Below are 27,907 nucleotides of genomic sequence, written 5' to 3'. Positions count from 1 at the left end.
GGTTCCACTCCTGAGAGGTCCTAGGAATAAATGATTCGTTACAGTATTTTACGACATTTCCAATATTAAAATATTACAGTATTTACAATATTTACGTTACAATATTTTCCTGAGACGAGTTGCAAAGGTATTTCAATACCGGAACAAAAGCTCTCATATATGTAATGTGTTCCATCATTCTGTAATCATTTCTTCTGTTTCTCCCCTTTTGCTTTGTATTCTCTTCGTGTACACATTTTATGCTCTGTCAAAATCCGTATTAGCGAAATTATTATTCTTTTTTTTTTCAATGTGTGCGCGCGTGTGTATGTGTGTGTGAGCTTGCATTGTTTTACCGAGATAGCCAACACCAAGACCTTCGATGTTGTTCCTGGGCACGTTAATGAACACCTTTCATTGATTGATTGATTGATTGATTGATTGATTTATTTATTTATTTATTATTACTATTACATATCATTGATTGTTACTATTATGTATCATATCTGAAACCTAATGCGTCTTTCTTCATTAATCAGTTTTTTAGTAGAAAGAAAAAGCGAACAAATATCGACGAAACCGAGTACTTAGCCGAAAGAGACCCTGTTCATGAATGTCGTTTATTTTCACGTGTATTTTCGTTATGCGGCGTTTCTTTATCTTTCGCTCTCCAGAACAAATGAATGCGGTTGCTGAGGTCGCGGGGCGTAGCGATGGTGCGCCCTTCTCTTGCGTCCTCGCGTATTCATTTTGTCATGATGAATCTCCTGCAAGCATTTCTGAAACGAGACAAGAATGCCACGTGACAGAACCCCCCAACGGGGGCACCCCAACAGATTTGTATCCATGGTATGGGGCTACTGCATCGGGTGACCCTGGTTGGAAGCCCGCCCTCGGGCCTACCTAAAAACCACAAAGGCCTTGATATGAAGCAAGTGGCATCGCCCTTTCATGGTTTTTTTTTTTTCGTTAATGAAGCTCCAACCAAGCCTTCTAGCCAAAACTTGAACGCCAGAAGTTCACAGAGAGTAGTTATAGCTATAGTACATTTCTGCAAAGATGACTTTTGTTTTTCCTGCACCAGAAGTTTACAGAGTGCCCCGAGTAATTAGTTATAGCTACAGTACATTTCTGCAAACATGACTTATATTTTTTTTTCTGGAGGTACCTGTTCCATATCATGACGTAGAAAACAGTGGCGCTGTGGCTTTCACTCAGGCTCGTTAGGCTGCTTGGCATGCTGCTACATAGGGCCTCCCTAAGAGTGGCAGCATTGCAGACAACCGAGCTGAAGGGAGAGCCGAAACGTCACGATGCTCTGTTCCCATGATCCCACTCTCTGTGTCATGACGTCATAACAAATACACCTATCACGATATGAAACCGAAACAGGTTCGTAACGGCTATCAAAATTATTTAGGCTAGCCTGAAAATTGATAGTATTTTCTTACGGTTGACAAAGCTGGGCGCAGCGCAAAACCGATTTCGAGAAACGTTATGCGGGTGAGGCTTTATTACCGTATTTACTCGCGTATAACCCGCCCTTGCATATAACCCGCACCCCTAACTTTGAACCCCATGAAATAAAAAAAAATATCCTCGCGTATAACCCGCACACTTACCTGAAAAAATGAGGACTAGGAAGTTACAACTGAGCAAACAGTCACCATTTTAGTTTTCAAAACAAATATATTTGAAAACGACTGCCGCAACGTTGTCAGTGCTGTCGTTCAATTGTCAATCGTCGCCACTCTCACTGCTGCCGTCTGAGGCTTCATCGCCGCTCTCAAAGACGTAATCATCTTCGGTACCATCTAGGCTGTTGCTTATGGCACACTTCTTGAAACTCTTGCGTACCATGTCGGCCGGGATCATCCCCCATGCATCTACGATCCACTGGCACAGCAGTGCAATATCTGGCCTTCGCACGCGTCCCGTCGGCGTAAGGGCGTAAAGGCCATCGGCCATCCACTGGGCATATAGCCGCTTCACGTGAGCCTTGAAAGGCTTATTGATGCACACGTCGAGTGGTTGGAGCATGGAAGTCATGCCGCCAGGTATTACGACAAGGTCTGTGCCGTTGTCAGCGAGGCGAGCTTTCACCGCGTCGGTGCAGTGGCCTCGGAACGAATCCAGCACCAGCATCGAACGGCGTGCCAACAAGGCACCTGGTCTTTTTTCCCAGATTGCTTGAATCCAGTCAATGACGAGGTCACTGTTCATCCACGAGTTATCTTCCACTCGCACAACAATTCCTGGGGTAAGTGGTGTACTCGGTAGAGTCTTGCGCTTGAATATTACATACGGGCGCAGTTTGGTGCCGTCGGCCAAAGCACACAACATCACTGTGCAGCGCAGCTTGGTGTTGCCGCCAGTCAGCACACTAACAGATTTTGCGCCCTTTTTTTCCAGGGTCGTGTCCATAGGCATCTCGAAATATACTGGCGTTTGGTCAGCATTTCCCAGCTGAGATAGCAAGTAGTTGCGCTCTTTCCTCAGTCCGATGACGTAACGTTGAAAGTTGAGCAGCTTCTCCTCGTAAGCGTCGGGAAGCCGCTGGCACATGGTAGTTCGCCGCCGCATCGAAAATCCATGCCTGGCCATAAAGCGCTGCAGCCATCCGCGGCTCGCATGAAACTCGCGTGGAATGTGCATTTCCCGGGCCAGCTTCAGGGCTTGCATCTGCGCCATCTCTGTAGACACAGCGTGGCCACGACTCCTCTGCTCCTCGATGAATTTTGCAAGCTGCGTCTCGAGGTGAGGGTACGCGCCAGTCTTCGGGCCGCGAAACGCTCGCCTGTCCTTGTTCGCAGCTTCGAGAGAGTCTTTTTTCTTCCGCCAGTCGCGAATGCAAGATTCGTCGACATCGTTCTTTCTCGCAGCAGCTCTGTTGCCGATTTGTTCAGCAGCGGCGACGATCCTGAGTTTCTCCTTCGCCGTGAATGATTGCCGCCGAGACACACTCATGATGCCTAGACAAGGCTGGCGAACTGTGCAAACTGGGCGTACAAGAAACGGCACCTTACTCAAGGCCCATCAACGTCTGAACAAAGCGTATGCAAAGCATGCGAAACGCGTGGCTGGCGTGGGACTAAACAGACTATGGATGTGGATCTGGCTGTGACCTGCGTTGGCCTCTTGTTGGCTGGATGGATGGATCATAGTGGCTTAGCCCTTTGTAACGGTGGTGGCTTGCGCCCCCTAGCCTAGGATTCCCCCCTTTTTTTTCCCCCGTAATTTTGTTCGTATTGTGAACTGTAATTTGTCCCTATTTTATAGACTCACTCGTCCCTGGCCCCTTTTGCACCAATCTTCCAACCTACTCTTTGTCACCACTACCCTTCTCTCATCCACACGTCCGTCCTCCCCTGCAAATCCCAGGGCACCCTCTATATCTATCCCCGCGTCTTCGGCAATGTCCGGACGAAGTGTTCTGCACCGCAAAACGATATGCTCCATGGTCTCCGCTTCCACGTGGTCTTCTTTCAGTCCATACTGGCCTTCGGTGGTCAAAAGGTTGGTGCAATATTAATATGCACTGCAACACACGTTGATGTCGATGGGGATGCGGACTCTGCACGGCAGGCCGCGCGTTGCCGTGAAGCCGACCCGCCGAGCCCCCCTTCTCCGGAATATTCGCGTATTACCCGCACCCCCACTTTTATGCGAAGCATATTACGAGGGCTCAACCCAGCTCCTCAGGCGCGGCGGTGACCATGAAATCACGTGACACCGTGACGTCACGACAGAGGAGAAGTGGCTTTGGCTCAACTCTTGCAAGACGGGCTGGGTGGGAATCGAACCAGGGTCTCCGGAGTGTGGGACGGAGACGCTACCACTGAGCCACGAGTACAACGCTTCAAAGCGGTACAAAAGCGCCTCTAGTGAATGCGGTGTTGCCTTAGAAACGCGCTGTTTCTAAGGCGTGCGTCTCTTGCTCAGGCGCACATTTCGTTGCCGCGCCGAACGCTGCGTTGCTCGACGCTCACCGCGTCCAATGCGGGGCGCGTAGTCGCTGCCCTGTAGCCCATTGTCTTACACCCCTTGGCGGGTCGACGGGAACGCTGTCGCGTTCCACTCTTGAAGGCGAAGAAGTAATGCATGAGTTGTTTCTTCGTCTAGCCGAACCAAATATAGCCAAGCAACAGCAGTTCACCAGGCTAAACAGTGGTTCAACAACTAAAATAAAGGCTAGTATGCTTCGCATCCTGGGCTTAACCTTACCTAAGCCACAGCCATTATTTTTAAACACATTTTTTCAATTTTTGGTGCGGGTTATATGCGAGTAAATACGGCGGGTAAGGCTTTATTATATTTCCCCTAGAACTTCACAAACATACGCGTGTGTGTTCAAGACTATTTGTTTTTACTGTAATTTATTTTTTTTTTCGCTGTAACATACAGCGTCGACATCACGAAGCAAGAAGCGCTTATCGCAGCCCTCATTGGCAGATTGATTTTATCGTCCGCAGACAGATGGCGCCACCATATTATTCGTGGATGACACGTTGGATAAAACGGACTCCACCAGCACGACTTCGCACTAATTCAGCCACCGAGTCGAGCAGTCAGAGCGATAGTTTTGCTTTGACACCTGACTCGCATCACCACGAATCAAAAACGTGCAAATCCTAGTGAATCTAGAAGTCGCCGACCATGCCCCAACCAAGGGACAAAATAGGGGCTACAGTCACTTCTCGATGGCTGACATATTTCTAACAGTGTTAACACAGTGTAAAATATACAGTGCCGTAGGCCTACCCATCTTTCTCAGTAAACTAAACTCCTGTTAACCGGAACATATTCTCCCGGCCCCATGATGTTCCGTTCAACGAGATTCTACTGCAACGCTATCAAACTTGGTATTAAATGAAATCTCCTGCAACATCCCATTTCTGCGTGAAGTTTGAGCACGAATAATTCAGTGGTTTCAGTGAATGGACATGTGTACATCTGGGGCTCATATATAAACAACGCTTGGTAGATCATACAAAGGCATTTTATCTGCGGCCGAGTAACACTTGACCACAAATGGGTCCCTCGGAAATCTTCGATTTTAACGCCTTAACGAACTTAACGATTTTAACGAACTCACCCCTATTTCATCAAGAAGTCCTCTGGCTTCTTCTTGCGAAACCCTCTGCGAAAAGGCGCATACGAGCAAATGTAAGTGCAGGTATTTGATGGGCAATGAACAGGCGCGGCCACAGTAAACTGGCGCACGTAGTGCAGTGAACCACGCGTGATTCGAATGGACCTCTAACTTCCCTCAATAGGTGGCGTGGTGACACCGCACGACTCGTTGACGGTTCCCTTAGAGTAACGGAACGTAATCTCGAAGGTCATGCTTTTGCATACTGCCCACGCAGAAATCTATTGCTGATGCGGGTAACGAATCATGACCAACTCCTCGTCGCTGATACATAACCCTAATTTCAGTCAGTGAAGCAAAGATTGAGGCGAAGAATGACACGGCGCTCAGAGCGTTTTGCCTGAAAAGAGGCGTTCCTGTCTGAACTTTTTGGCGGCACCTAAATGTGTTCTCGATTACAGCGTCGACAATGAAGGTTTCTAAGGGTATACGTTTTGAAACAACATTCCGCCTTTGGTACCTGTTCGATACGGGGCAGTTTTTACGGTGTTAACTAGGTGCACGTCAAAAATCTCAGGGTCGTCTCAGGGTCGCTCAGCGGCGTCTCATAACCCAAGAACAACTCTCAGACGTCAAACCGAACGAATAAAATGAATGAATGGATTATGTTTGAAGTCACTGACGCAGGTAGTGGGGTAGAGAGAGAGAGAGAAAACAAGGGTAGGAAAGGCAGAGAGGTCAACCAGAACAGCATCCGGTTTGCTACCCTACACTGGGGATGGGGGAAAGGGGAATATAAACAGGAAGAAAGGGAGAGAGTAAACACTGAGTACGTGTGGGAGGGACGCCATACACAAGGACACTATAAACGGTCTCTTAAGCCCGTGCACTTCACGTACTGCACTAGTATTGGGGTTGGTATCACAGGCAAGTAGGCGTGCAACCATGTAAACGAATTGAGGATGTAATATAGGTATAAAATACCGATCACTTACGCTGTGCTTGGCGAGGCTGTCTTTTACACAAGACGTCAAGATCGACACCTGCGAAATGAAATTACAGTAAAGGGACGGACGCAAAGGGTAAAGACGACCATCAATGGATAATAGAATTAAGAACAATTATTCACACAACCAAGTGTCTTTTTTGGTTAATGAAGCTTCATGAATGCCGCGCCTCTTGAAGAATCTAGAAAGGCCGAAAGAATGAAGGCCTATCCGTATTATCCGCATGCTAGCTCCTATCCTGGAGCTAGCATACGGATAATACGATGTTAGTCTTGTCAAGGCGGAGCTAGGTCCTCTGGGTGAAGACAAAAGACCCATTGTCGATAATCGAACCTGTCCCCTTGTCGAAAGGTAGGAAGGTTCGTCTTCGTCAGAATGAAGACAGGTCCCTATGGCGAAGACGTCACTTGGTCGAAACATTGGGTTCTAGCTGAGGCCAACAGTTGGACATAGGACAGCGTTTCGACGGAGGGACATGCCTTTCTCAAAAAGACCTGTACCCGCCTGGTGAAGGCATGTCCCCTTCACGTCGAAACATTGGGCTGTCGCCTTATCGAATGCTTGGCCTCAGCTTGGAGCAAAAGTTTCGATAAAAAGATAAGAAGGGGACGTGTGTTTATCAGTAGGATCTCTCGTCGCTCTGATGAAGACATGTCTCTTCGGGGAAACATTGGGTCTATCGTTGGTCTTAAGCTTCCGCCACTGTTATTCGTCTCAAGTTTCGGCATTTCAAGAGACCAGCTTTTGTCTTGGTTGGACTTTTGTGGCTTCTTACTGCCCTTGAAGGCCCCGTTCTTCCATAGGCCATGGCACTGCGTTACGGATAATTCGGCTACCTGCGCACACCGTTTCTTGGACCTGGCAACATTTAGAAATTGCCAGCGCTAGCGGCAAAAGAATTCGGCTTCATGTTTTTTAAACCTAATACCAGTGTTAATACCTTTTACATGTACAGCTTTTGTTTATAATATTTTCAGGTTACAAAATGTATTGTGCAATTAGTCCCAATCGTACTTTTTCCAAAAAATTACTATATTATGCGGCGTATACGTCTACCTGTTGAGTGAATTCTAACTTCCTCTCATTCAATGTATGATGTTTTTTTTATGTTTGTATACATGTCCTTAGAGAGAAAGTGGTTTCGCAGTCAGAAAATTCGCGCTTCTTCGTAAAGCTGTCCCAGTATTATGCAATTCCTGAAAAGAACTTTCCTGGACGCGCGAGTCCCAGCGCAGCAATTGGATAATGAAGGAAATCCACCGGAAGCGGTGCCAATAACGCCTTCCGCACAGCTTGCGCAAAAGATAGCAGCAATCGGCGTTTGCAAAGTTTATTTTAGTATTTCGCTGTTCCCTGGCGCAAAGCGCCATAGCTGCCTAACGAATACAGCGACGTTCACTATTTACTAATTAGAGCGCGGACACAACAGCGGCAGGCTGCAAGCTATTTAGAACTTCTAATTCAACGACAAAATATGTTGCGTCTCCCATTGCCCGACCTACAGCTAGCGCAGGTCATTTGGCGCTGTAGTCGAATCAGACACCTCGGTGATACATTAACTGACGTCACGACCATCTTCACCAGTCACAGTCCGGTATTCTGGCGAAATTCAAGAGGCTTGTGGTGAGTATGACGTGTTAAATAGTGATTCTTATATCCAGGGGGTGAATAACTACATTGCCTCACTGTTAACTTACGTCTTCTGAAAAGTGCTTCAACTTTCCGTTGCTGTCAGAAAGTTCTGGACGGGCAGACGCAAGAAGCCTGCATGCCCAAGATCCCAAGGTCTGCTTGAGTTTTTCTGAGAGCCAAGTGCGATTGCTTTGGAGGGCTAGTTCGTGCGAATCCATGAATACTTTGTTTACTATACTTTGTTTACTTTGTTTGAATACTTGTCTGTTGTTTTGCGCTAAACAAAGTATTCACGGGATTGCTTACCCAAGGGAAACGAAAGCCCACTTGCGCACACTAATCTACACCTATCCCAAGCACATATGACGTGCATACTTTGTGTTGCCACCTGCTGCCATGATGCAGAATGCTATTCTTTTTGATGGGTGTTGGGCTTTCTAAGAGAGCTCCGTGACAATCTAGAACGCTTGTACCTACTCCTGCGTTATTATACTGCTTAAAGGCACAGCCATCTAATACGTCGTCAGACTAGTTCACACCTTTGTGCTATGTCACTTCGCTTACGTAGCAACCATGCACGATTAGCACAGATTAGAAAGAGACAAACTCAATGCATTGTTAAGGAGGGTGATCAGGATTGCTCTTGGGCTACCTATGTACACGGAAACTGAAAGACTGATGCAACTAGGGCTGCGCAATACATTGGGGAAAATAGCCGAGGCACAAGAAAGAGCCATGTTCATTAGACTCTCCATCAAGCGATCAGGAAGACACATCCTCAAACGGATTAGTACATACCAATTACAGCACTACATAATGACCATAGAGAAGTCCCCAAAGATCTGCGGAAGAGTATCGCACTCATGCCTGTTCCAAGGAATGTTCACCCCATTCATAATGTGGGCAGAAGGCAAGCCAGAGCCAAAGCCCTACCGGAGAAAGCACAAAATCAGGCTGAAGAATGCTCGTTCGTCGACGTGGCTTCCATGTCAAACAGACGAGCCTTCACAGCGGTTCATTCTGAACGGCAAAGGTGAAGTCGTCAACTGCGCTTCCACGTACACCGCACAACCAGAAATTGCAGAACAGGTGGCCATCGCACTGGCACTTTTATACCCAAAGAGATCCAGGATCCACAGCGATTCTAGGGCAGCCGTCCGAGCATTTGCCAAAGGAGTCATCTCGAGACAGGCCCTGGCCATTCTCGACGGAAAGGTCGTCAAACCCCACACGATCATCCGGTTTCCTGCTCATGTGGGAGGAATCACCGGTGCTCCCACGGACCTCAACGAATCTGCCCACAACGCTGCACGAGGACTTGCCAATGGTGCAGCCACAAGGCATGAAGACGCTGAGGCTCCAGATTTCAGGGACCACCTCCTCACGTACAACGAGCCAACCAAGCACTTCTACCTATAGGACTCTGGGTCTTCCCCCCTCCGCCGAGTAAACTAAATAGAGCTCAGGCTATTTGTTACGCTAAGGCTCTTGCAAAGAAGAAGCTATCCGAACCAGCTCCTAATCAACAAGATCTATGCGGAGTTCTCCACACCTACAACATGCGATGGATGTAACGACGCCTAAGATCTTAATCATATGCTCTGGCGTTGCTACGCCTTAAGCAGCGACAAGGACAACACTGAAGAGCGGTGAGACGCCACTGTGAGCAGTCTCACATTCGAAGAACAGCTATGCACACTCCAATGGGCCCGTGAAGCGGCCGAAAGGCTTGGTCTTTCGGTCCTAACTTGGGAGCGGCCCGCTTCAAGCTAAGAAACTAGCGAGACGTAGTTTTTCCATCCATCCATCTAGTATTTTTTACATTGGAGTTTTTTGGTCGGAGGGGGGGCTAAACGTCTATACCGTGGAAAGAGTATTTGCCAGCCTCAAAGTGGCTTGACTAATTCGTTATGACAGCTCGTATTTAAGTCAGCTGTGGTTTCATTTTGCGGGCGGTGTCTGTTTCATGACATCAATGATGCCGAAAGTGATTACGCAGGGTCTCATTATTGCGATGTTTTGGAACTCGCTCTGGATAGCTTGGCTGTCTGCTGTGCTGCTACTTGGTGCCAGTATCACTATATATGCGCTTATTTATAGTAGGCACGCCAAGAATTAAATGAACCCTCCCATCACTTACGGACTGTCTGTCTGTGCAGAAGATTTTATCCGGTGCTTCAACAGATCTTCGGGTCATGCAGAGAAGGAGCGCCCTGGAGTAACTGGCATTGTCAATCTGGTCACGTGGCAGGGCAGTGAGAACGAAGGACAAGTATATCAAAATTCAATGTTCTGTCTATATGCGGCCTTTGTTGTTAAGTTCTTACCGGTATATGTAGAAAGTCAATTATGTGGCACTTTTGAGGTTTCTGCTTAATCTCCGAAATTAAGTGAACGCTAAATTAACGTTCCCTTATTTCACATTTTGAACGTTAAATTAGTGTTCATAAAACATCAAAAATCTGAAACTAGGGGCACCTGCTTTTTGGATCAGAGCGTTGAAAATCGAAAATGGATCGCGTTTTTCTGCGGCTATGCAGTTTCAGTTTATCCTTAAAAAGTGAGATTAGAACTAAAATGGCGTTATGTATACTGACCGCGCATCATAGCAGCGGCGTACATTAGAAGACGCACGACAATCACCAATTTATTATGAACCACCAAATTTTTTCGAAATTATAAGCCTTACATTTTGCTAAAGACTATATGCCTTGAACTGTTTTAAAGGAGTACGATCCTAAAGTGGGCAGTGAAATTGCTACTCAAGTAACAGTTTTTCGTAGCGCATATCAACGCGCTTTTGAAAACCAACTGAAACACATTCATTTGGCAGCACTTTTTAAACATTTTTTTTAGTAAATAATGCCGATTCACAATGTTTACCGCGAAAGATGGAGCATTGCGCACTGGTGGACTTCATTTCTGCATCAACAACTTGCAACCACAGAGCAAATAATTGAGAAATGTTAATAAGTAAATTTTTTTCCAATTCACGTTTATCGCGTGAAATTGGACGCCTCCCATTGGTGCACAGCAAGGTCTCTACCTGGTAACTCCCTAACGAACATCTTTCCAAGAATTTGTTACGAATTTTCTTCAAGATCTCCTCATAGTAATTTTAACATAGAACTGCATGCTCACGAGGCATGTTCTCGAGCATTTAGTAGTGCACTAAAAAATTACGACTTCAATTTCCCCCAATTCGGTGATGATTACTGTAAGTGACAGAGATCTGTTGTACCTACTTTCTCCATGATGGGTTCAAACCGCCGCTTTTCCAGTCGTTCATTCGAGCAGTTGCTCAACGCTTTAGTGACTGCAGAAAAAAAAAGTAAACACGTAAAACAGAAAAAAGAAACAGTCATGTTACTCTTTTTAACTTGTGCATAAGCTTCAGAACGTACTTTGAAGAGATGAGATTGAAAACGTAGGTAGGACACACACAGGAAAACTACAAGCCAAAAAGAAAAACGTCAGCATGGAGGCAAAGTTTCGACAGTGACAGGGATACTTGTCGTCCAGAATCGGTGACAGGTTGTGTCCTTGGATTAAGCTTCATTACTGTGATCTGTATGCGCAAGATAACTAGTGCCATGTCATGTTATCTGCAGTTATCTCACGATTAAAGAATAAACTTGTTTCAGAAACATTACAAGAAATTCAGAGGGGCTGGGTGTAGGAGAGGGAGTCCCTGCCTGCAACGTTGCATTTTGTGATCGTTCTCCAAGAAAGAAGTTTTTTTTTTGTCACAATGCGGGGAGCAATTGTTCACTTTGGCTTTAGGCTACGCAACAACGAGTTCGAGGTTCATTTGATTCTGTAACCTGTTCAAAAGCTTCTCCACAAAACGTCACCTAAAAGTTAATGACTCCTCGTAAGCTCCAAGGCGCGCGACGTTCAACATTGTCGCAGTCACAAGTTTCAGGACGTGACAGTCGACAGACTAATGAAGTGGACACCCCATATTTCTGTACTAAAAGAAAAAGAAAACTTAGATCACACGCGAGCATCTTCCGTTTGCCGTCAAGCAACATGGAGGGCTGCTCCATAAATGCTCTGCTACACATGTATATACGGCTCTCTGTGAAGGTTCAAATTTCGTTGATACAACAATCGTCTGATACAGGGCATTTCCCAAATCAACATAAAAGCACTCACTGGTACGCAAGCAAAAGTCCTGAGTATGTGCCTCGGCCTACCGAAAAACACATCAAATATAGGAACCCTTGAAGAAAGGAGACGTCCATCGGTTCCAGTGCTTCTGCAGCAGGAGTTTCTTCGAATTCATGCGCGATTTGACGCCAGAGTGCGTGATCATCCGTTTGCTTCTGACAGTGATCCCGAGGTGCGGAGCTTGCTCCCAGCGAATTATCAAAGCCCTTCTATGCCGACAGAGTCACCCTGAAAATTTCCTTCGTGGTCATTTGTCACTTCCGTACCTGGATTCAAGAGCAAGAGAAACACTCCCGGTCCAGCGCTGCCATATTTTGCTAGCACACCAGTGACAGGGCTCACCGTCATATTTACACTGATGGCTCCGTTACACCTACGTTATCTGTCATTGGTGTGTGGATCCCGTCCGCGAGTGTTACCATCTCTGCCACTCTCACTAAGCGCATTTCAACTACGGCCCCCGAAGTAGCTGCTCTGTGGGCAGTTTAAATTACATCTTTGAACAGAAAGCTGAGCCTTGGGTCGTGTACACCGAATCAAGATCCGCCCTGCAGTCCCTGAAGGCGCCATGCACGCAGGAGCAACACATCGTGGACGTCATACGGCTATGCAATAAAGCCTGCGAACTGCATCACAGCGGTGTGCTGCAGTGGTTACCAGCCCACCACAGAATACGTGACAATGTCCAGGCTGACCATGCTGCCAAAGTTGGACACGATCGACACTTTGAAAGAAATGTCCCAGATACGCCTCTCGAGAAAAGATGCGGCGACACTGGCATTTGCGCACGTTTGGCGTTTCCGGTGATCCCCCTGGACAGATGACAGCCTCCACTACGGACCCCTATACGAAACGGATATATCACGCGAATTATGTACATGCGGCGAGGCCTCAATATAGAAGACCAAGCATGCCTTCACCGCACAAGACTCAACGCGGCCTGCACAAACTACTTCAAGTGTAGGGATCAACTCACGGACTCGCCAAAGTGCTCTGATTCCTCTGAACGTAATGTCACTGGAGACCTGCAACATGCCCTGTGCGACTGCTGTCGCTACGTGTTAGAGAGAGTCTTTGGGCGGCACCGCACCTTCATCGGTACTCGGGCTTGGCACTACGGCACATTCTCGGCCCATGGCAAAGCACCAACTGTGCGTTACGCGCCACGACAGCGCCGCTGACGTTCTTGCAAGCCACGAGCCTTAACAAAACTTTGTAAATATCTCTATAGTGTATATACAGGGTGTTTCACGTAACTTGAACCAAGAATTTAAAGAAAAGTGGTTAGCCGTGGCTGAATAAAAACATGGGCATATGGTTTCCCGTCATGTAGCGCTCGTTTGAATATTTTTATAATCGGCTGAATGAGTTAATTAACTAAGGTAACTTATGCAAAAAATTTAATATTCACACTAGGGCCAAGTGTGTTTCGTTGCATGGTAGAGAAGATTCAGAAACAACCGGTCCAATTTTTTGTGGCAATGTACATGCTGCGTTGCAATTTTTTTCGGCGTTTCAAGGAAGCCCGCGCACTATGAAATAAAACCACGTAACTGCGCCCATGCGCTATCGCATTGCAGAGCTCTGCACGGGCAATTTTAATGCTTTTCGTGTTCATTGGTCTCCTACGAAAGTGAGCGGACACGAAGTGCCATCGGGCGGGAGTTGGCCCACATTTTATTGTCCTGTGGCCTGCACCAGATCGTTCAGGATTTCCGTCGGTAAACTTCACTCCTTGATCTTGTTTTTCTTACTACATCTATTTAGTGCCGGTTATGAATGCGATGTTATTGATGGAATATCTCACCACAATGCTACGTTAAAATCAGTTCCAGGCATCGTGCCTAAAACGCACTCTGTCTACTGCACACTTTCTGACTTTAACCGCGCTGGTGATTTGACAGTAACAGACGCCCTATGCGATTCTTTTGATGAGTTTGAACCTATAAGCACCACCAGTGATGCCAATAACTTGACAAGTTTCTTCGAAAATATTGTCAGTAAATTCATCAGCCTTCTCATTCCTTCAAAAACAAGGAAAACAAATACTGACATTCTTTGACTGACTACGGACCTCCTGCATTTATCTCGTCGTGTAGCCAGATTGCGTCGATCAAAACGCTCTGGCGACTCAACAAAACTCATGCAGTTCCAGAGCGCTAAAACTAACTTTGTTTTCAAATGGTTGCTGCAAAATAATTTTATTGCAGGGCAATCTTGGCAAAAGCAGTTCGGCAGCGGTGCACCACAGAGCAACGACTAATTCCTGTATCTTCTGCAGCTTTTCGGCACGTGCCCATCTACCGAGCAAGGCATTGCTTCGTCGCTGGTCCGGTGCTATCAGCGGCCGTCAGCGGAAAATTGCAAGCATTACAAGCTTCGAGTGGCGGAACAGCGCATGCACAAGGACGCCCCTGGTGGACGATTCTGCCTATATTAGGAGCAGCCCCTCAGCTGAATCTTCAGTTCGGCAGCGGTGCACCACAGAGCAACGACTAATTCCTGTATCTTCTGCAGGTGAGCAATATAATTTTCTATTGTATAAAGCCCGAGATCTTGACTGTGCACTGCTGCCGAACACAGCAAACATTGTATTTGACACTGCCATTGCTTTTGTTGGGTACTTCTGTAAGGCACTTGCTATACTTAAACGTAAATGAGTAAGGACGTGAAAGATATTGCCAAGACGCTTGAGGACCTGAGGCGAGAACTAAGGACAGATCTCAGATCATTGAAAGAAAGTGTGAAAAATTGCAACGATACCTGTGATGGTGTTAATGAAATCATAAGTGAAATGAAAGAACTTAGAAAGGAAGTCCAAAGTCTTTCAAAGAAAAACAAAGAACTGGAAGCTGAAAACTGCAGATTGAGTGAAAGGATAGATCAATTAGAACAGTATCAAAGGATGAACAACTTGGAAATAAAAGGAGTGCCTGAGGAAGGTGACGTTGTCGATGTTGTGAGGAGGATCGGGAGTACTCTGAATGAACCGATTGCTGAATCGGACATTGACATCTGCCATCGTGTGCCCACATCAAACTCCTCCGAAAAAAACATTGTTGTCCGTTTTGTACAACGCACAAAACGGGACAAAATTCTGCAAAAAGCAAGAAAGCAGAGAATAACTACAAAAGATCTTGATTATGGTGGAGACGGCACACCCATCTATGTGAACGAGCATCTGACCCGCTCAAACAAGATAATTCTGGGTGCTGCGATCGCTCAGAAAAAAGTAGCAGGATGGAAGTTTGTGTGGGTGACTGGCGGGAAAATTTTTGCCCGTAAGGACGAGCGAACCACAAGCCACAGAATTAGCAGCGTTGCTGACATAGAGAAGATAATTGTATAAAAAAAACTGTACAAGCTGTAAAGTGCAAAACAGCTCAAATGGAAGACATACCACAGGAATGCCACTATTATGAATGTGATCATTTCAATGAAAAATACAAAAAAGGCGAAAGAAAGTTTTCAGCAATTCATCTAAATATGAGAAGCCTTAAAAATAAGGCTCAAGATCTTGAAATGTTTCTGCAGTCACTTAGCTTAAAATTTACCGTTATAGTACTCACGGAAACTTGGCTGTCAGATGAAATCGAACCCCCTTACCTTCAAGGTTACAAATGGGAAAGCATAAGTAGAAAAAACAAAAGAGGTGGTGGGATAGCCATTTACTTAAAAGATAATTTACCGCACAAGGTATTAGACAGCATGTGCAGAATGGATGAAAATGTCGAGAGCTTATCAGTGAAAGTGCTTAACACCATTGTCTGCGCCGTGTACAGGCCACCTTCTGGCTGCGTATCTGAATTCATGTCATTTTTTGAAAATTCACTTAGCTCTTTTAGCTCGGCGAATGCGCCGTTTACGATCCTTGGAGATATAAATATTGACACAATATCCGGTAATTTACATGCTAACACATTTCGAGACGCTGTTCACCAGTACGCGTGCAACAATGTGATAACACTGCCCACTAGGGTGACCGTTGACACAGCCACATCCCTTGACATCTGCGTCACAAACATAGATAGCGATGATCTTTCCGCTGGTGTAATCTTGAATGACATCAGCGATCACCTGCCCGTGTTTTGCCTAACAAATGCATCCTACAAGGAACACCATAATGATGAAGGAAACGTCTTGCTCCGCACGGTAAACGAAACTACGCTAAACATGTTCAGCTGCCTTATCAACCAAGAAAGCTGGCAGGCCGTTTATGATGAGCCTAACCCCAGAACTGCGTACAAGATCTTCTTGGATAAATTTAAACAGTGCTACAATACAGCCTTCCCTCTGCGAAAGCAGAAAAAGAGAAATAAAAAAGTTAGAAAACCATGGATAACTGCGGACTTATACAAACGAATACGTAAAAAAAAATAATTTGTACCACAGTTTCATTAGCTCTCGTAATTGTGACATATTGACTGAGTTTAAAAAATTCAGAAATAAATTAAACTTCGATTTGAAAAAGGCAAGGGATGATTATTACGAAAGAAGATTTTACAAAATTCAAAACGATCAACGTAGACTGTGGAATACAGTGAACGATATAACCGGACGAGGGCGGAAAACGCATATCGTGAATGAAATTGAAATCCATAATGCCAGTGTAGTTGGGCAAGAGCTTGTTAATGAAACGAATCGACACTTTGTTAGCACAGGGGTATATAGTGGACAAGACTTGGAAGCGGATATTTTCATGACTGCAGGGCAGGTTGATTCCATTATGCTTACACCAGCGACTCCTACTGAAATTGAAGCAATTATCATGACCCTAGAAAACAAAGCTGCAGGCGGGGAAGCCGAAATAAAGGCCTTACCTGTCAAGTATGTCGCTCATCTTATAAGTCCTGTATTAACCTATATAATAAATGAGATGCTTACACGCGGCGAGTTCCCAGATGAATTAAAAATAGCTAAGGTCACCCCTGTCTACAAGGGTGGCGATGAGAAAAAGCTTACCAACTACAGGCCGATATCTGTTTTGCCGGTGTTTTCAAAGATATTTGAGCGTGTTATTAATGATAGGCTTACGTCTTTTTTTCATAAACACAACATAATCACTAAGTCGCAATATGGCTTTCAAAAGGATAAGTCTGCAGAACTAGCTTTAACAAACATAAAGGACAAAATAATTGAAAATATTGAGAACAAACTGCTCACTCTGGGGATTTTCTTGGATTTAAAAAAAGCATTTGACACTGTGCAGCACAATATCCTCTTAAAGAAGCTTGCTGCGTATGGTGTTCGAGGAGTAGCACAGAATTTAATTACATCATATCTCTCAAATCGGTATCAGTATGTATGTGTCGACAATCTGGTATCGCAAAAATTGAAAGCCGAATATGGCGTTCCTCAAGGATCAATCTTAGGACCCCTTTTATTTCTTGTATACATAAATGATATAACGTCGATACCAAATTCCCCTGAAATAATAATGTATGCTGACGACACTAATATCTTCTTTACTGGCACTACAAAAGAGGTCATAGAATCATCAGCTAACAGTTACCTCTTACACCTCTCCAGGTGGCTTAAGAGCAACCGGCTGAGTTTAAACACAAGCAAAACCAAATATATAATTTTAAGCCAGCAAATAAAAGAGACCCCTATTGTGTTCATCTGCACTTTGAGGACACGTTACTGGAACAAGTTGCAGAGCAAAAGTTCTTGGGCGTATGGTTTACAGAGGACCTTACTTGGAATACTCATGTTGACAAATTAAAAAGTGAGCTATCTCGAGTTACTGGCTGCATGTATAAAATACAAAATATACTACCCACCTGGTTGAAACAAACATTATATTACTCACTTTTCTATTCAAAACTCAGTTATGGCATTTTAGTTTGGGGAACTACGTCAGCTTCAAACTACAACAAACTAATCCTTGTACAAAAGAAAATATTGAGAATGTGTGAAAACTATGTGGGTGACAAACGAGGACTCCGAACAAAACCGCTCTTCATTAAATATAGCATGCTTAAAGCAGATCAAGTTTATTATTTCAAACTACTGCAGTGGATATATAAAAATAGGCTGCACACAATACCTGTCGACAGTTGCACCTCATACCCAATACGTAAACCACACTATGTAAAGCCCGCCACAAGAACTAATTACGGAAAGCAAACATTGAATTATCAAACGATTAATATATTAAACAGTAATCACTTTAATGTACAATACACACAATCCTTCCACAGGTTCAAAAATGACTGTAAAAACCTATTAGTGGGCAGTGACATTGCATTTTCATTTTGAGTAACTTGTGCTCATCCCTGATAACACATGTAACCTCAGTTATGTTACAGATTTTTCTCAGCGCTTGTAACTCATGTTTGCCATTGTTTCGGCATTTACATTGTGTATCAGTCTAAACCTTCGTTTTTTTTTCTGAAATGTTTCTATGTACTGATCTACTTACTGTATGTGCTATTTATTTTCGAGCAAGTGATTCTATGGTTTTATTTTCTTTGTTGACTTCTGGTGTAAGCCAATTTTATTGTTATGTAATACTTATTGCGTATGTATCTTCTGGTTTTTCGAAATCTATCCCGTTGAATCAAAAGTAATGCTTTGGAGACATGTGTTCTGAATAATTGAATTTTTCGTTGCTGTGTGCTGTAAAAGATATGTTCGACAAATATGTATGTGAATGATATGTCATGCTGCCTTGAACTGTAGGGGCGCAGAGGCTCTGTCAGGCATTTTGCCTTTACCTCTGCCCCCTACACGGAGAGAATCCGTGAAACAAAGAATAAAGAAAAAGAAAAAAAATTAATGAAGACTAATCCCCGTGAGTTTTGGAAAGCTACCCTATCAACTGGGTCATCCTCGGAGAGGTTAATAATTAACAATGTTGCAATTTCTGATTCGCAGACAATAGCTTCTTCGTTTAGCACCTACATCCACTCTGTCTTTACGACTGATAATTCTGTAATCCCTGTTCTTGATCTTGAACCATACCCTCCAATCGACAATGTATCACTGCTTCCTGAGGGTGTACTTAACTTAATCCTAAACTTATACACCAAGAAGTCGTGTAGTCCTGACGATATCCCGACTGTTTTTCTCGTTCGATAGTCTCCTTGGTGCAGCAGATATCTGACAATTATCTTTAGAAAATCTCTCTCAACCGCCACCCTTCCTCCCTCACGGAAGCTTTCTTCACCTCTCCCCTTATTTAAGTCAGGTAACATTCAATTGTTATCTAACTATAGGCCCATCTCCTTAACAGCACATTCATGTATATTACTCGAGCACATTATCTTTAAATATTTAGGAATTTTTTTAAACTAACAAAATTTTATGCACTTTCCAGTATGGGCCAGTTGTGGTCTAGGGCCTCAGCCCTAGAACACAGCTGACAGAATTCGTTCACGACATCAGCAGCTCTTTAGACTTAGGTGACCGGATTGACGCTATTTTTATAGACTTTATAAATGCCTTCGACACTGTCTCACACCCTAGACTCATGCACGAGCTTTTTGCTATACTATACACGGAGCAAAACATAATTGCTACACAGGATTCGGCTCGGCGTTGCTTTCACCCGTCGCTACGCACACCTCATCGGCCGCTCGAACAGCCCTGATTGTGAACACTGCCAGATGCCCGAAACACTGCAACACGTACTGTGCGACTGCCCAGCATATATGCTGGAGCGAAGGACGTTAGACAGCTTCCTAGCCAGCGTTGGCAGACTACTACTGTCGGAGGAAGCTATCCTCGGCCCATGGCCTGACACTGCAATTTCAATGCGTGCAACAAAAGCATTGTTGAAGTTTCTGCAGGACACCAAGCTCGACGAGCGGCTCTAGCGAGACAACTGTCTCATGTACATCAGCACTCACCACTTCTCTTATCATCATCATCCATCCCAATACTTTCACTCCCCTTCCCTCTTCCCCAGTGCAGAGTAGCAGACTAGAGCGCACTGGCTCAGGTCGACCTCTCTGTCTTTCACATCAATAAATTCAATTCACTCATTCATTTTGCTATACTAAATATGCATCTTTGATTGGTTGGATATTGGACTTTCTTTCCCAGCGCTCACAATATGTACGTTTCAACTCTACTAACTCACCCTTGAGGCCTGTTTTATCAGAGGTTCCCCAAGGCTCAGTACCATGGGTCTTCTTTTATTCCTGCTTTATATTAACGACTTCCCCCGCACACCTCAGTTAAAATACGCCTTTTTGTAGACGATTGCGTTTTGTATCGTACAATTAAGTCTACTACTGATCCTGTTGTCCTTAACAATTATTTCGCTGATTTCTACAACTGGTCCAAATCATGGCAAATGAATATCGAATTTTCAAAAACTGTCTCCATGTCCTTTAGACGACGTTCCTTCTTTGCATATGCCTTTACCAATGTTACCTTAAATAGAGTGCTAGAATTAAAATATTTAGCTTTCCTGCTAGCGCACGATTAGTCATGGTCGAAACACATTGATGTCACCTGTAACAAGGCCCTTAAAAGACTGGGTTACTTACATCGTACACCGTGTCTTGCTCCTTAAGAAACTAAACTTCTAACACATAAAACCCACACTCGCCTCATACTCGAATATGGCTGCGTTGTACTGAATCCATAAAAACACTACGAGATCAAGAAACTAGAGCAGTGCGTTTTGGTTGCAGGAGACGTGACAAGGAATTTTCGCCCGTCTCACTCTCTTCCCCTACTTGGTCTCACTCCTCTTGCAGAGCGTCGCAAACTTGCATGCCTGAAATTCCTTCACCCGTTAATCAATTATCCTCTTCCCTCCTCTCTGGACAACTTTTTGACTGTTTCCAAACCCTCATCTACGAGAAGTCACCACACCCTAAATTCCTGAACCTTTTTTTGCCCGCACTGACTCCATTAAATACAGTTTTTTTCCGTCAACAATTGAAGTCTGGAATTCATTACCGGGCAACATCCGTTCACTACCATTGAAACAATGCACGCAGGCTTGTTCATAAATGTTTGTATGTTTGTTGTTCATCCCACTCCTGCAATAGCTTCATTGGGGCTGCAGTATGTATAAATAAATAAAAAATAAAGTAAGCAAATAAGTAATTGTAATGTAAGTAATGTAAAGCAAATAAAGTAAGTAAAAGTAAGTAAACATAAGTAAAGAACGGCCAGTTCATCTTGTAGTAAGAGGAGTACTGCGCTATAAACACAAGGACAACAGAAGTAGAAGTGGACAGGACACGCGTGTTGTCTTTGTGTTTATAGCGCAGTATCTCGTTCTTACAAAGTAAGTAAAGCAGGTAAAGGTAAGTAAGTAAAGCAGAGTAAGTAAGTAAAGTAAAATAAAGTGAGGTAAGCAAATAAAATAATTAGGTAAGTAATTAAGTAAGTAAGTAAAGTAAGTAAAGCAAAGTATTTAGAGTAAAGTAAAGTAATGTAAAGTAAATAAAAGAAGTATGCAAAGTAAGCAAGTAAAAGTAACGTAAAGTAAGTAAGTCAAAGCAAGTAAAGTAAGTAAAGAAGTAGAATGGAAAGATGGGCTAGTCGGTGTAAGCTCATCTTGTAATAAGGGGGGTACTGTGCTATAAACACAGGACAGCAGAAGTATGGATGGACAGGACACGCGGGTTTCCCTTGTGTTTAAGCATAGTATCCCCTTATAATAAAGTAAAATAAGTAAAGTAAATCAAATGGAAGTGAAGCAAAGTAGAGTAATTAAGTAAGGTAGCGTAAAATAAGTACGTACGTAATGTAAAATAAAGTAATAAGTAAGTAAAGCAAGTAAGTAAACTAAGCAACGTAAGTAAAGTAAGTCAGTAAGTAAGTCAAAGTAAGTCGAAGTAAAAGCTACCGAGCTACCGAACGACTAACAAGGGCTACCGCTATTCCATTTCTGTGAGCTGGATTCGTACATTTGTTACCATAAAGATCAAGCCCCTCGATTCCTTTTGTTCTTTTCAGTTTCTTTTTCACTTAAACAGACACTAAAAGAAAATATTATGTCGAGCCAGATAGAGAGGTTATTCATCTAGAAGCGTATCACCGTTTTCTGTGTGCCAATATATCATTCTGTTGCGTAGAAAATTGCCGCCAAAGGTTTCATTGCTGATCAAGTTGAACCGCTCGCGCCAAACCGACCGAGTTGACGTAATCACCACGTGACCTCCTAGCCTTTGAGAATCAGCCAGTGCTGACGTCAAATGAAAGGTACCATAGTCCACAACAGATGGCGCCACTCCGATTGTTAATTCATAACTTTCTCGATTACAAAAGCGGCGTTCTCGCCACGAAATACGAATTTGTCCCAACGGAAGCCTAAACATTCAATCGAGCTCGACCTAATATCTTCCTGTAGTGTCCTTCAAATTGTCGGCGAGGCCCCACGGTAACGTGGCTATCTGGTTGGCAACGCACTCACACCACGGGCATTCGTAGGGAGTTTGAATCGTCCCGTGCCCGTATTCTCTCGGTGGGGGCCCTTCTCGCGGCCTTCTCAGTTCGTGGGGATATCGGTCCCGACCTCGACCCTCTCGCCCGAGGGCTGCTCCGAGCAGGAGTAGCACGAGGCACGACGATATGGTCGGCGGCAGTCTCGTGACACCGACAGCCATGAGGTCTGCGCGAAAAACAAAAAAGAAACAAGCGTAAGGAGGAAAGAAAATTAGAAGCCAGCATGGAGGACTTAAAAATAATAAAAAGGTCGCAGTCCCGCCGGAAAGGGGAAGCTTTGATAGCAATAGCAAATCATTAGACAGCTATACGAAGTAAGGTTTATAGTTCTATCAGCTGCCTAACCTGCTTAGGTATACGTAGCCTATTTAGTGAATACCAATGAATAACGGCATGATGTTACTGTGAATTCGTTTTATGTATTCATTTGTATGTTATATTGAAGTAGGTAATTAATTGCTTTACAGCTAACGGCGATGCATGCACTCTGGTGATGGCAGGTGCATGGACTGAAAAGTACGACTCATATCAAGCAATACTTGGGGTTTCTGTATACGTAAGTCTCACGCTACAGCGGGACAGACCAATTCTAGAGGATTGACCAAGAACGGGCTTACCCCCCGGGGCGCATACTCAGTGGGTAAATCAAAGAAAGTAATATAAATCGAATAATTCGTGGTGTTTTAATTAACTTTTGTAGTAACAGATCGGTACAATTTTTACATATATGTGAGCCGACATGATATCTTCTTCAACATATTTAACAGGGATAGGCGGGCTAGTTGGTGGCCGATATTGGAATGCGTCATGTAACCGCGCAAACAACAAAGGGCAAGGAAGGGAACACACAGGACAGGCGCGAAACTTCAACTGAGATTTACTCTGGGAATTCCCACATTTGTGTGTTCCCTTCTTTGTCCTTTGTTATTTGCGCGGTTACAGGATGCATTCCAAAATGATATCTTCATATATTAGAGCCCAGCCCTTAGGCGCCCTTTCCTGCATTTAGCGTCTTACCCGCCGTGGTTGCTCAGTGGCTATGGTGTTGGGCTGCTGGGCACGAGGTCGCGAGATCGAATCCCGGCCACGGCAGCCGCATTTCGATGGGGGCGAATTGCGAAAACACCCGTGTACTTAGATTTAGGTGCACGTTAAAGAACCCCAGGTGGTCGAAATTTCCGGAGTCCTCCACTATGGCGTGCCTCATAATCAGAAAGTGGGTTTGGCACGTAAAACCCCATAATTTAAATTTTTTGTGCGTTTAGCGTCGGCGTTGTCCCTCCGCGTAACCGAGCGAACGAGCCCAGCGAAGGACCAAAGCCCGAACGCGGAGAGCAGCGGGGGATGAAAGACGCGAGGAGGAAAAGCAGAGTAGGTGGGTTCAGTCAACACCACCTAGATAGCACAAGGCCTGTTCACTACGCTCCATGACGTCATGCTACTTGTCCCGAAATTTCTACTGCCAAGGCTGGCGTGACGAAAGCGGCGACGTCAAAGTCACTGTTGCTTACTCGGGAGCATCCCCATTAGATTCTATGGCAGTCGGGCCAGGTAGCATGATGTCATGGATAGGAGGGAACAGGCTTTGTGCTATCTAGGTGGTGCTGGTTCAGCGGAACCGAGAGGCGGAAAGCGGGGGAGGAGGGTACGGCGAAAAGCGTGAGAAGCGCAGTGACGCGCAAGACGGGTCCTGCGGCGACGACCGCTACGAGATGGCGCCAGAGTAGCGCGCCGTCGTCTGTTCACCTATGGCAGGCGGCGCGAGCGCGCCCACCGATACAATATGGGGAAACAAAGCGCTGCATGAGCGGGGGTCTGTCTGCGGCGGCTGCTGCGAATCGCGCCCGCGCGTCCCCCACGCGCTGCCTCTCGGGATCTCCCGATTACCGAGGCAGTCGCACCGCACTTCGCTCCGTTTGGAAGGTGAGAGAGATTGGGCGAGTCAGCCAATATATCGCGAAATGAAAAAAAAATCAAAGTCCTTTTTGTAAAGAAAGATGGTTGAACGCGAAGCTTTCTCCCTAATTCAAACTGAATCAAAGCCCAAAGCCAACGAGCACGCAACGAACCCAATAAATGCTGAGCGACCCGATCGATGCTATGCATATGTGATTTGATTGCTTGTTTAGGATTTTACCTATTGACAACGATCATGCAATGAACCCAAGGAATGCTGAGTGACCCGAAGCTATGCATATGTGATTTGATTGCGTGTTTAGGATTGTATCTATTGTCAACGACCATGCAACGAACCCAAGAAATGCTGACCGATCCGATACTATGCATATCTGATTTGAATGCTTGTTTAGGTTTGTATTTTTTCATATCCTAAGACAAGCACGTCTTCCCGCGCACTTGCTGTCTCCGATAAGCAGGGAAGCTCAGTTAATCGCTATAATTGGTGGCGTCATGCCTAGCAGACGCAGCTTGCGCTTCCAGTGCAGCTTTTGCGCATGCGCTACTCTTCCCGAGCCTGTCGCTTCACACCCTTATCAGACAACGACCAGCCAGTCAGTCGACGCTGGCGCGGCACGGCGAGTGTAAACTGTAGTGTTCAACACAGGTGTGTAAGTTGGCTTTCCTGCAGTGCGTTTTCAGCGCTAACGGACGAATCAGTGAGACACCGCAGAAAGCTTCGCTTTAAAGGATGCATAGAGCTGCGCTCAAAGTTCGCATTAGGGAGCACCGTAATCGTCGGTGAATTTTGTGTAGGAATCGCACACAGTGGGACATGCCAATACTGGCGAATTTGCCAACAATCTATAGTGGCACATGCTGAGTCGCTAAATCAACGAAAATAAAGTAAGTCAAGGAATCTGCTGAACATAATTTACCATTTCATTACCAGATTGGTGTGCTTTAGAGATGCCTGTGAGCCGACAATATATGTGCAGGTTTTTACGCAGAAGAAAACTAGGCACGGGTGGTGTGCATGGAAGGTTTATTGAATCCATAATGTAAGCTGTATATATATATATATATATATATATATATATATATATATATATATATATATATATATATATATATATATATACAGACACACACTTTGGCAAAGGCTGGTCTACCAGCCGAAACGTCAGTGCAGTATACTGTGCTTATTCAACGTACGTCGTACTTTCATTCGTCCTGGTCACGGACTCGAAGCCGGGACCACCGCCTTTCCGGGGCAGCGCTCTACCATCTCAGCTAACCAGGCGGCTAGCAGATGGCAGGGCGAAGTCGAATTTATCGACAACATGAAGCAAAGACAAGAGTTTGACGTAGTAGTTATGCAGAAACCCGCAAGGTGGAGAGAAGTAATGAATAAAGGGGAAATCGGACATCCACCCTTTTGTAGCAATTGCTACAAATATGCTATGCAATTGCAATTGCTACAAATTGATACAATTGCTATATATATGTGTGTATATATGCGTGTGTGTGTATATTCGACAGGACAGTGATCATGTTGTCATCCTCGTAATATTGCGCTGGCATTGTGACTCAGGATGTTCGTATCGCCTTTTGTTAAATTAAACCTTTTTTCCAAACACAGTCACGGCCACGAAATCCAAGGAGGGCGACGCAACCCCCCCCCCCCCCAAAAAAAAAAGAAAGAAAGCTTCGCTGTATACCACTAATTTGACGACACGTCACTATGTATTTTGATACACCGGTGCCAAAGCATTTGCAAGGAACGTTTCGAATACTGGCACTGCACAGAAGTTTTGCTCAGTAAGTGTGACAATTTCGGAAGTATGCGTCCCACTTAAGAGTGCATAGGGCGACCCTCTAAACAAAGATTTCCCTCCGCGTTTGTCAACGTGTTGATCTTGAAACCAACAGTATCTGGAGACAATTGACAAACGACTTCCGCGGAGCCAAAGCCGGCCTTGCGCCAGCGTCATCCACTATAAACGCATTACATTTTACGCAAGGAAGTTTCCAATAGTCGAACTTAGAGTTGCAGACGATCGCTATAAAATGGCGGCCTTACCTTCGTTAGGGACCAGTTCGTCTTGCAATATTCTAGTTGAATAGCTTGTTTCTTTTTCCTACTTTCTTTTCTCCGAGCAACTCATTAAACCCTGTCTCGCAATGTTCTAGGCCGTAACAAATGCAAGAAAGAAAATGCTATGTGCGATCTGAAAATCGCTAAGTAGTTCTTTGTTTACGCGCTCCATGCCGCGCGAAAATGCAAGGTGCTTGACGAACACTTGCTAGCGCGATCTCCGTGTTTTCCTTATTTTATTTTTAGGAGAGGCAAGCGCTAAGCAGGGCTGAGTTTGCTATAATATTTTCGTTTTTTACTGGCAAAAAGCGTACGCAGATGTATCCCTTTGCAACATCGCATAAAAACATATAGGAGTGAAAAGAAAATATTCTTTCTTTTAAACATATGTTTAATGTCTTTTGGGAATAGCTTATGATCTTTTCTTGTGAGCACTGCCTTCCTTCAATAGTGCACGGCGAGAGAAAGATGTAACTTGTCTTCAAAAAATATATATATAATAAGGAAGCCCCTTAGTAACACCAAGCATAGTCGCAGCTATCGGACGCGAAATTCAGAATAGACAGTTTTAGTCACACGTACGTAGAGGCTTCACGTACGCAAGCGTGAAAAGCCTACGTACCTTACGTGCACGCCACCCTAAACACTTTTAGCTACACGTACGCAACGCACGCCAAGAGGGACCCCGTAGCCCCATCTATCGGGAAATGTGAACACGGCGGCAGCCAATTCGATCCTGTTGCAGTGTTTCGATGCAAGCCGTCTGCGCATGCGCGGCCCGCTATCGCTTGTTCGTGATCTCGCGGAACTCCCGCGCGAAGCTGTCTACGCGCGCAAGAAACGCACGCAAAGAATTGAATCTCACGTACGTCCATGAGACGCGCAAGCGCCCGCTACGTTCTACGCATGCGCACTGCTGACACGTAGAAGCTCTACGTACGCAAAGCGTCTACGTACGTGTAACTAAAACAGTCTAATATTTGAAACGCACAGCAGTAAGATCTGGGTACAGATAAAGCCTGGAGATAATAATTAATAATAATATTTGGGGTTTTACGTGCCAAAACCACTTTCTGATTATGAGGCACGCCGTAGTGGAGGACTCCGGAAATTTTGACCACCTGGGGTTCTTTAACGTGCACCTAAATCCAAGCACACGGGTGTTTTCGCATTTCGCCCCCATCGAAATGCGGCCGCCGTGGCCGGGATTCGATCCCGCGACCTCGTGCTCAGCAGCCCAACACCATAGCCACTGAGCAACCACGGCGGGTGAAAAAGGCTGGAGAGCATAAGACCCGAAGTTCTAAAAATTCTAATTATATAAAAAGAGGACAGTCGACGCAGAGCGTCTTGCGTTAATAGAGATAAGAGAGTTCTACGTGTTTTTATTTTATGTCACTCAACACATGTTCCACGAACGTGTACGTGTGTGCGTGTGTGTTGGTTTTTTTTCTTTCCTTAATATAAGTGCTGCCTAATGACCAGCTTTTTTTCGCACCGTTTCTGTTCTGTACTTTCAGAGCACAAAATAAGTTATTTGTTAAAAAAAAAAAGCGAGAGCCTTCGCACGCATCGCACACTCTTTTGTATGTCCTGCCCTTGGGATGACATTACAAA

General features: G+C 44.9%; 1 protein-coding gene across 1 annotated transcript; it reads right to left on the bottom strand.

Moving 5' to 3' along the window:
* Positions 1 to 578: 578 nt before the first annotated feature.
* LOC135917136 (uncharacterized) lies at positions 579 to 26,435 on the bottom strand. The gene is made up of 7 exons (XM_065450620.2): positions 26,276 to 26,435; positions 22,265 to 22,462; positions 10,956 to 11,026; positions 9,851 to 9,946; positions 6,067 to 6,114; positions 5,075 to 5,119; positions 579 to 758 (listed from the first exon to the last, which is right to left on the bottom strand). The coding sequence occupies exons 2-7, from the start codon at positions 22,455 to 22,457 to the stop codon at positions 636 to 638; spliced, it is 576 nt and encodes a 191-aa protein (XP_065306692.2). The 5' UTR covers positions 22,458 to 22,462; positions 26,276 to 26,435; the 3' UTR covers positions 579 to 635.
* Positions 26,436 to 27,907: the final 1,472 nt, after the last annotated feature.

The sequence above is a fragment of the Dermacentor albipictus genome, chromosome 8 (assembly GCF_038994185.2).
Source record: "Dermacentor albipictus isolate Rhodes 1998 colony chromosome 8, USDA_Dalb.pri_finalv2, whole genome shotgun sequence".
In the NCBI taxonomy this organism is placed as follows: domain Eukaryota; kingdom Metazoa; phylum Arthropoda; class Arachnida; order Ixodida; family Ixodidae; genus Dermacentor; species Dermacentor albipictus.
This window is presented reverse-complemented; position numbering and strand designations above follow the sequence as displayed.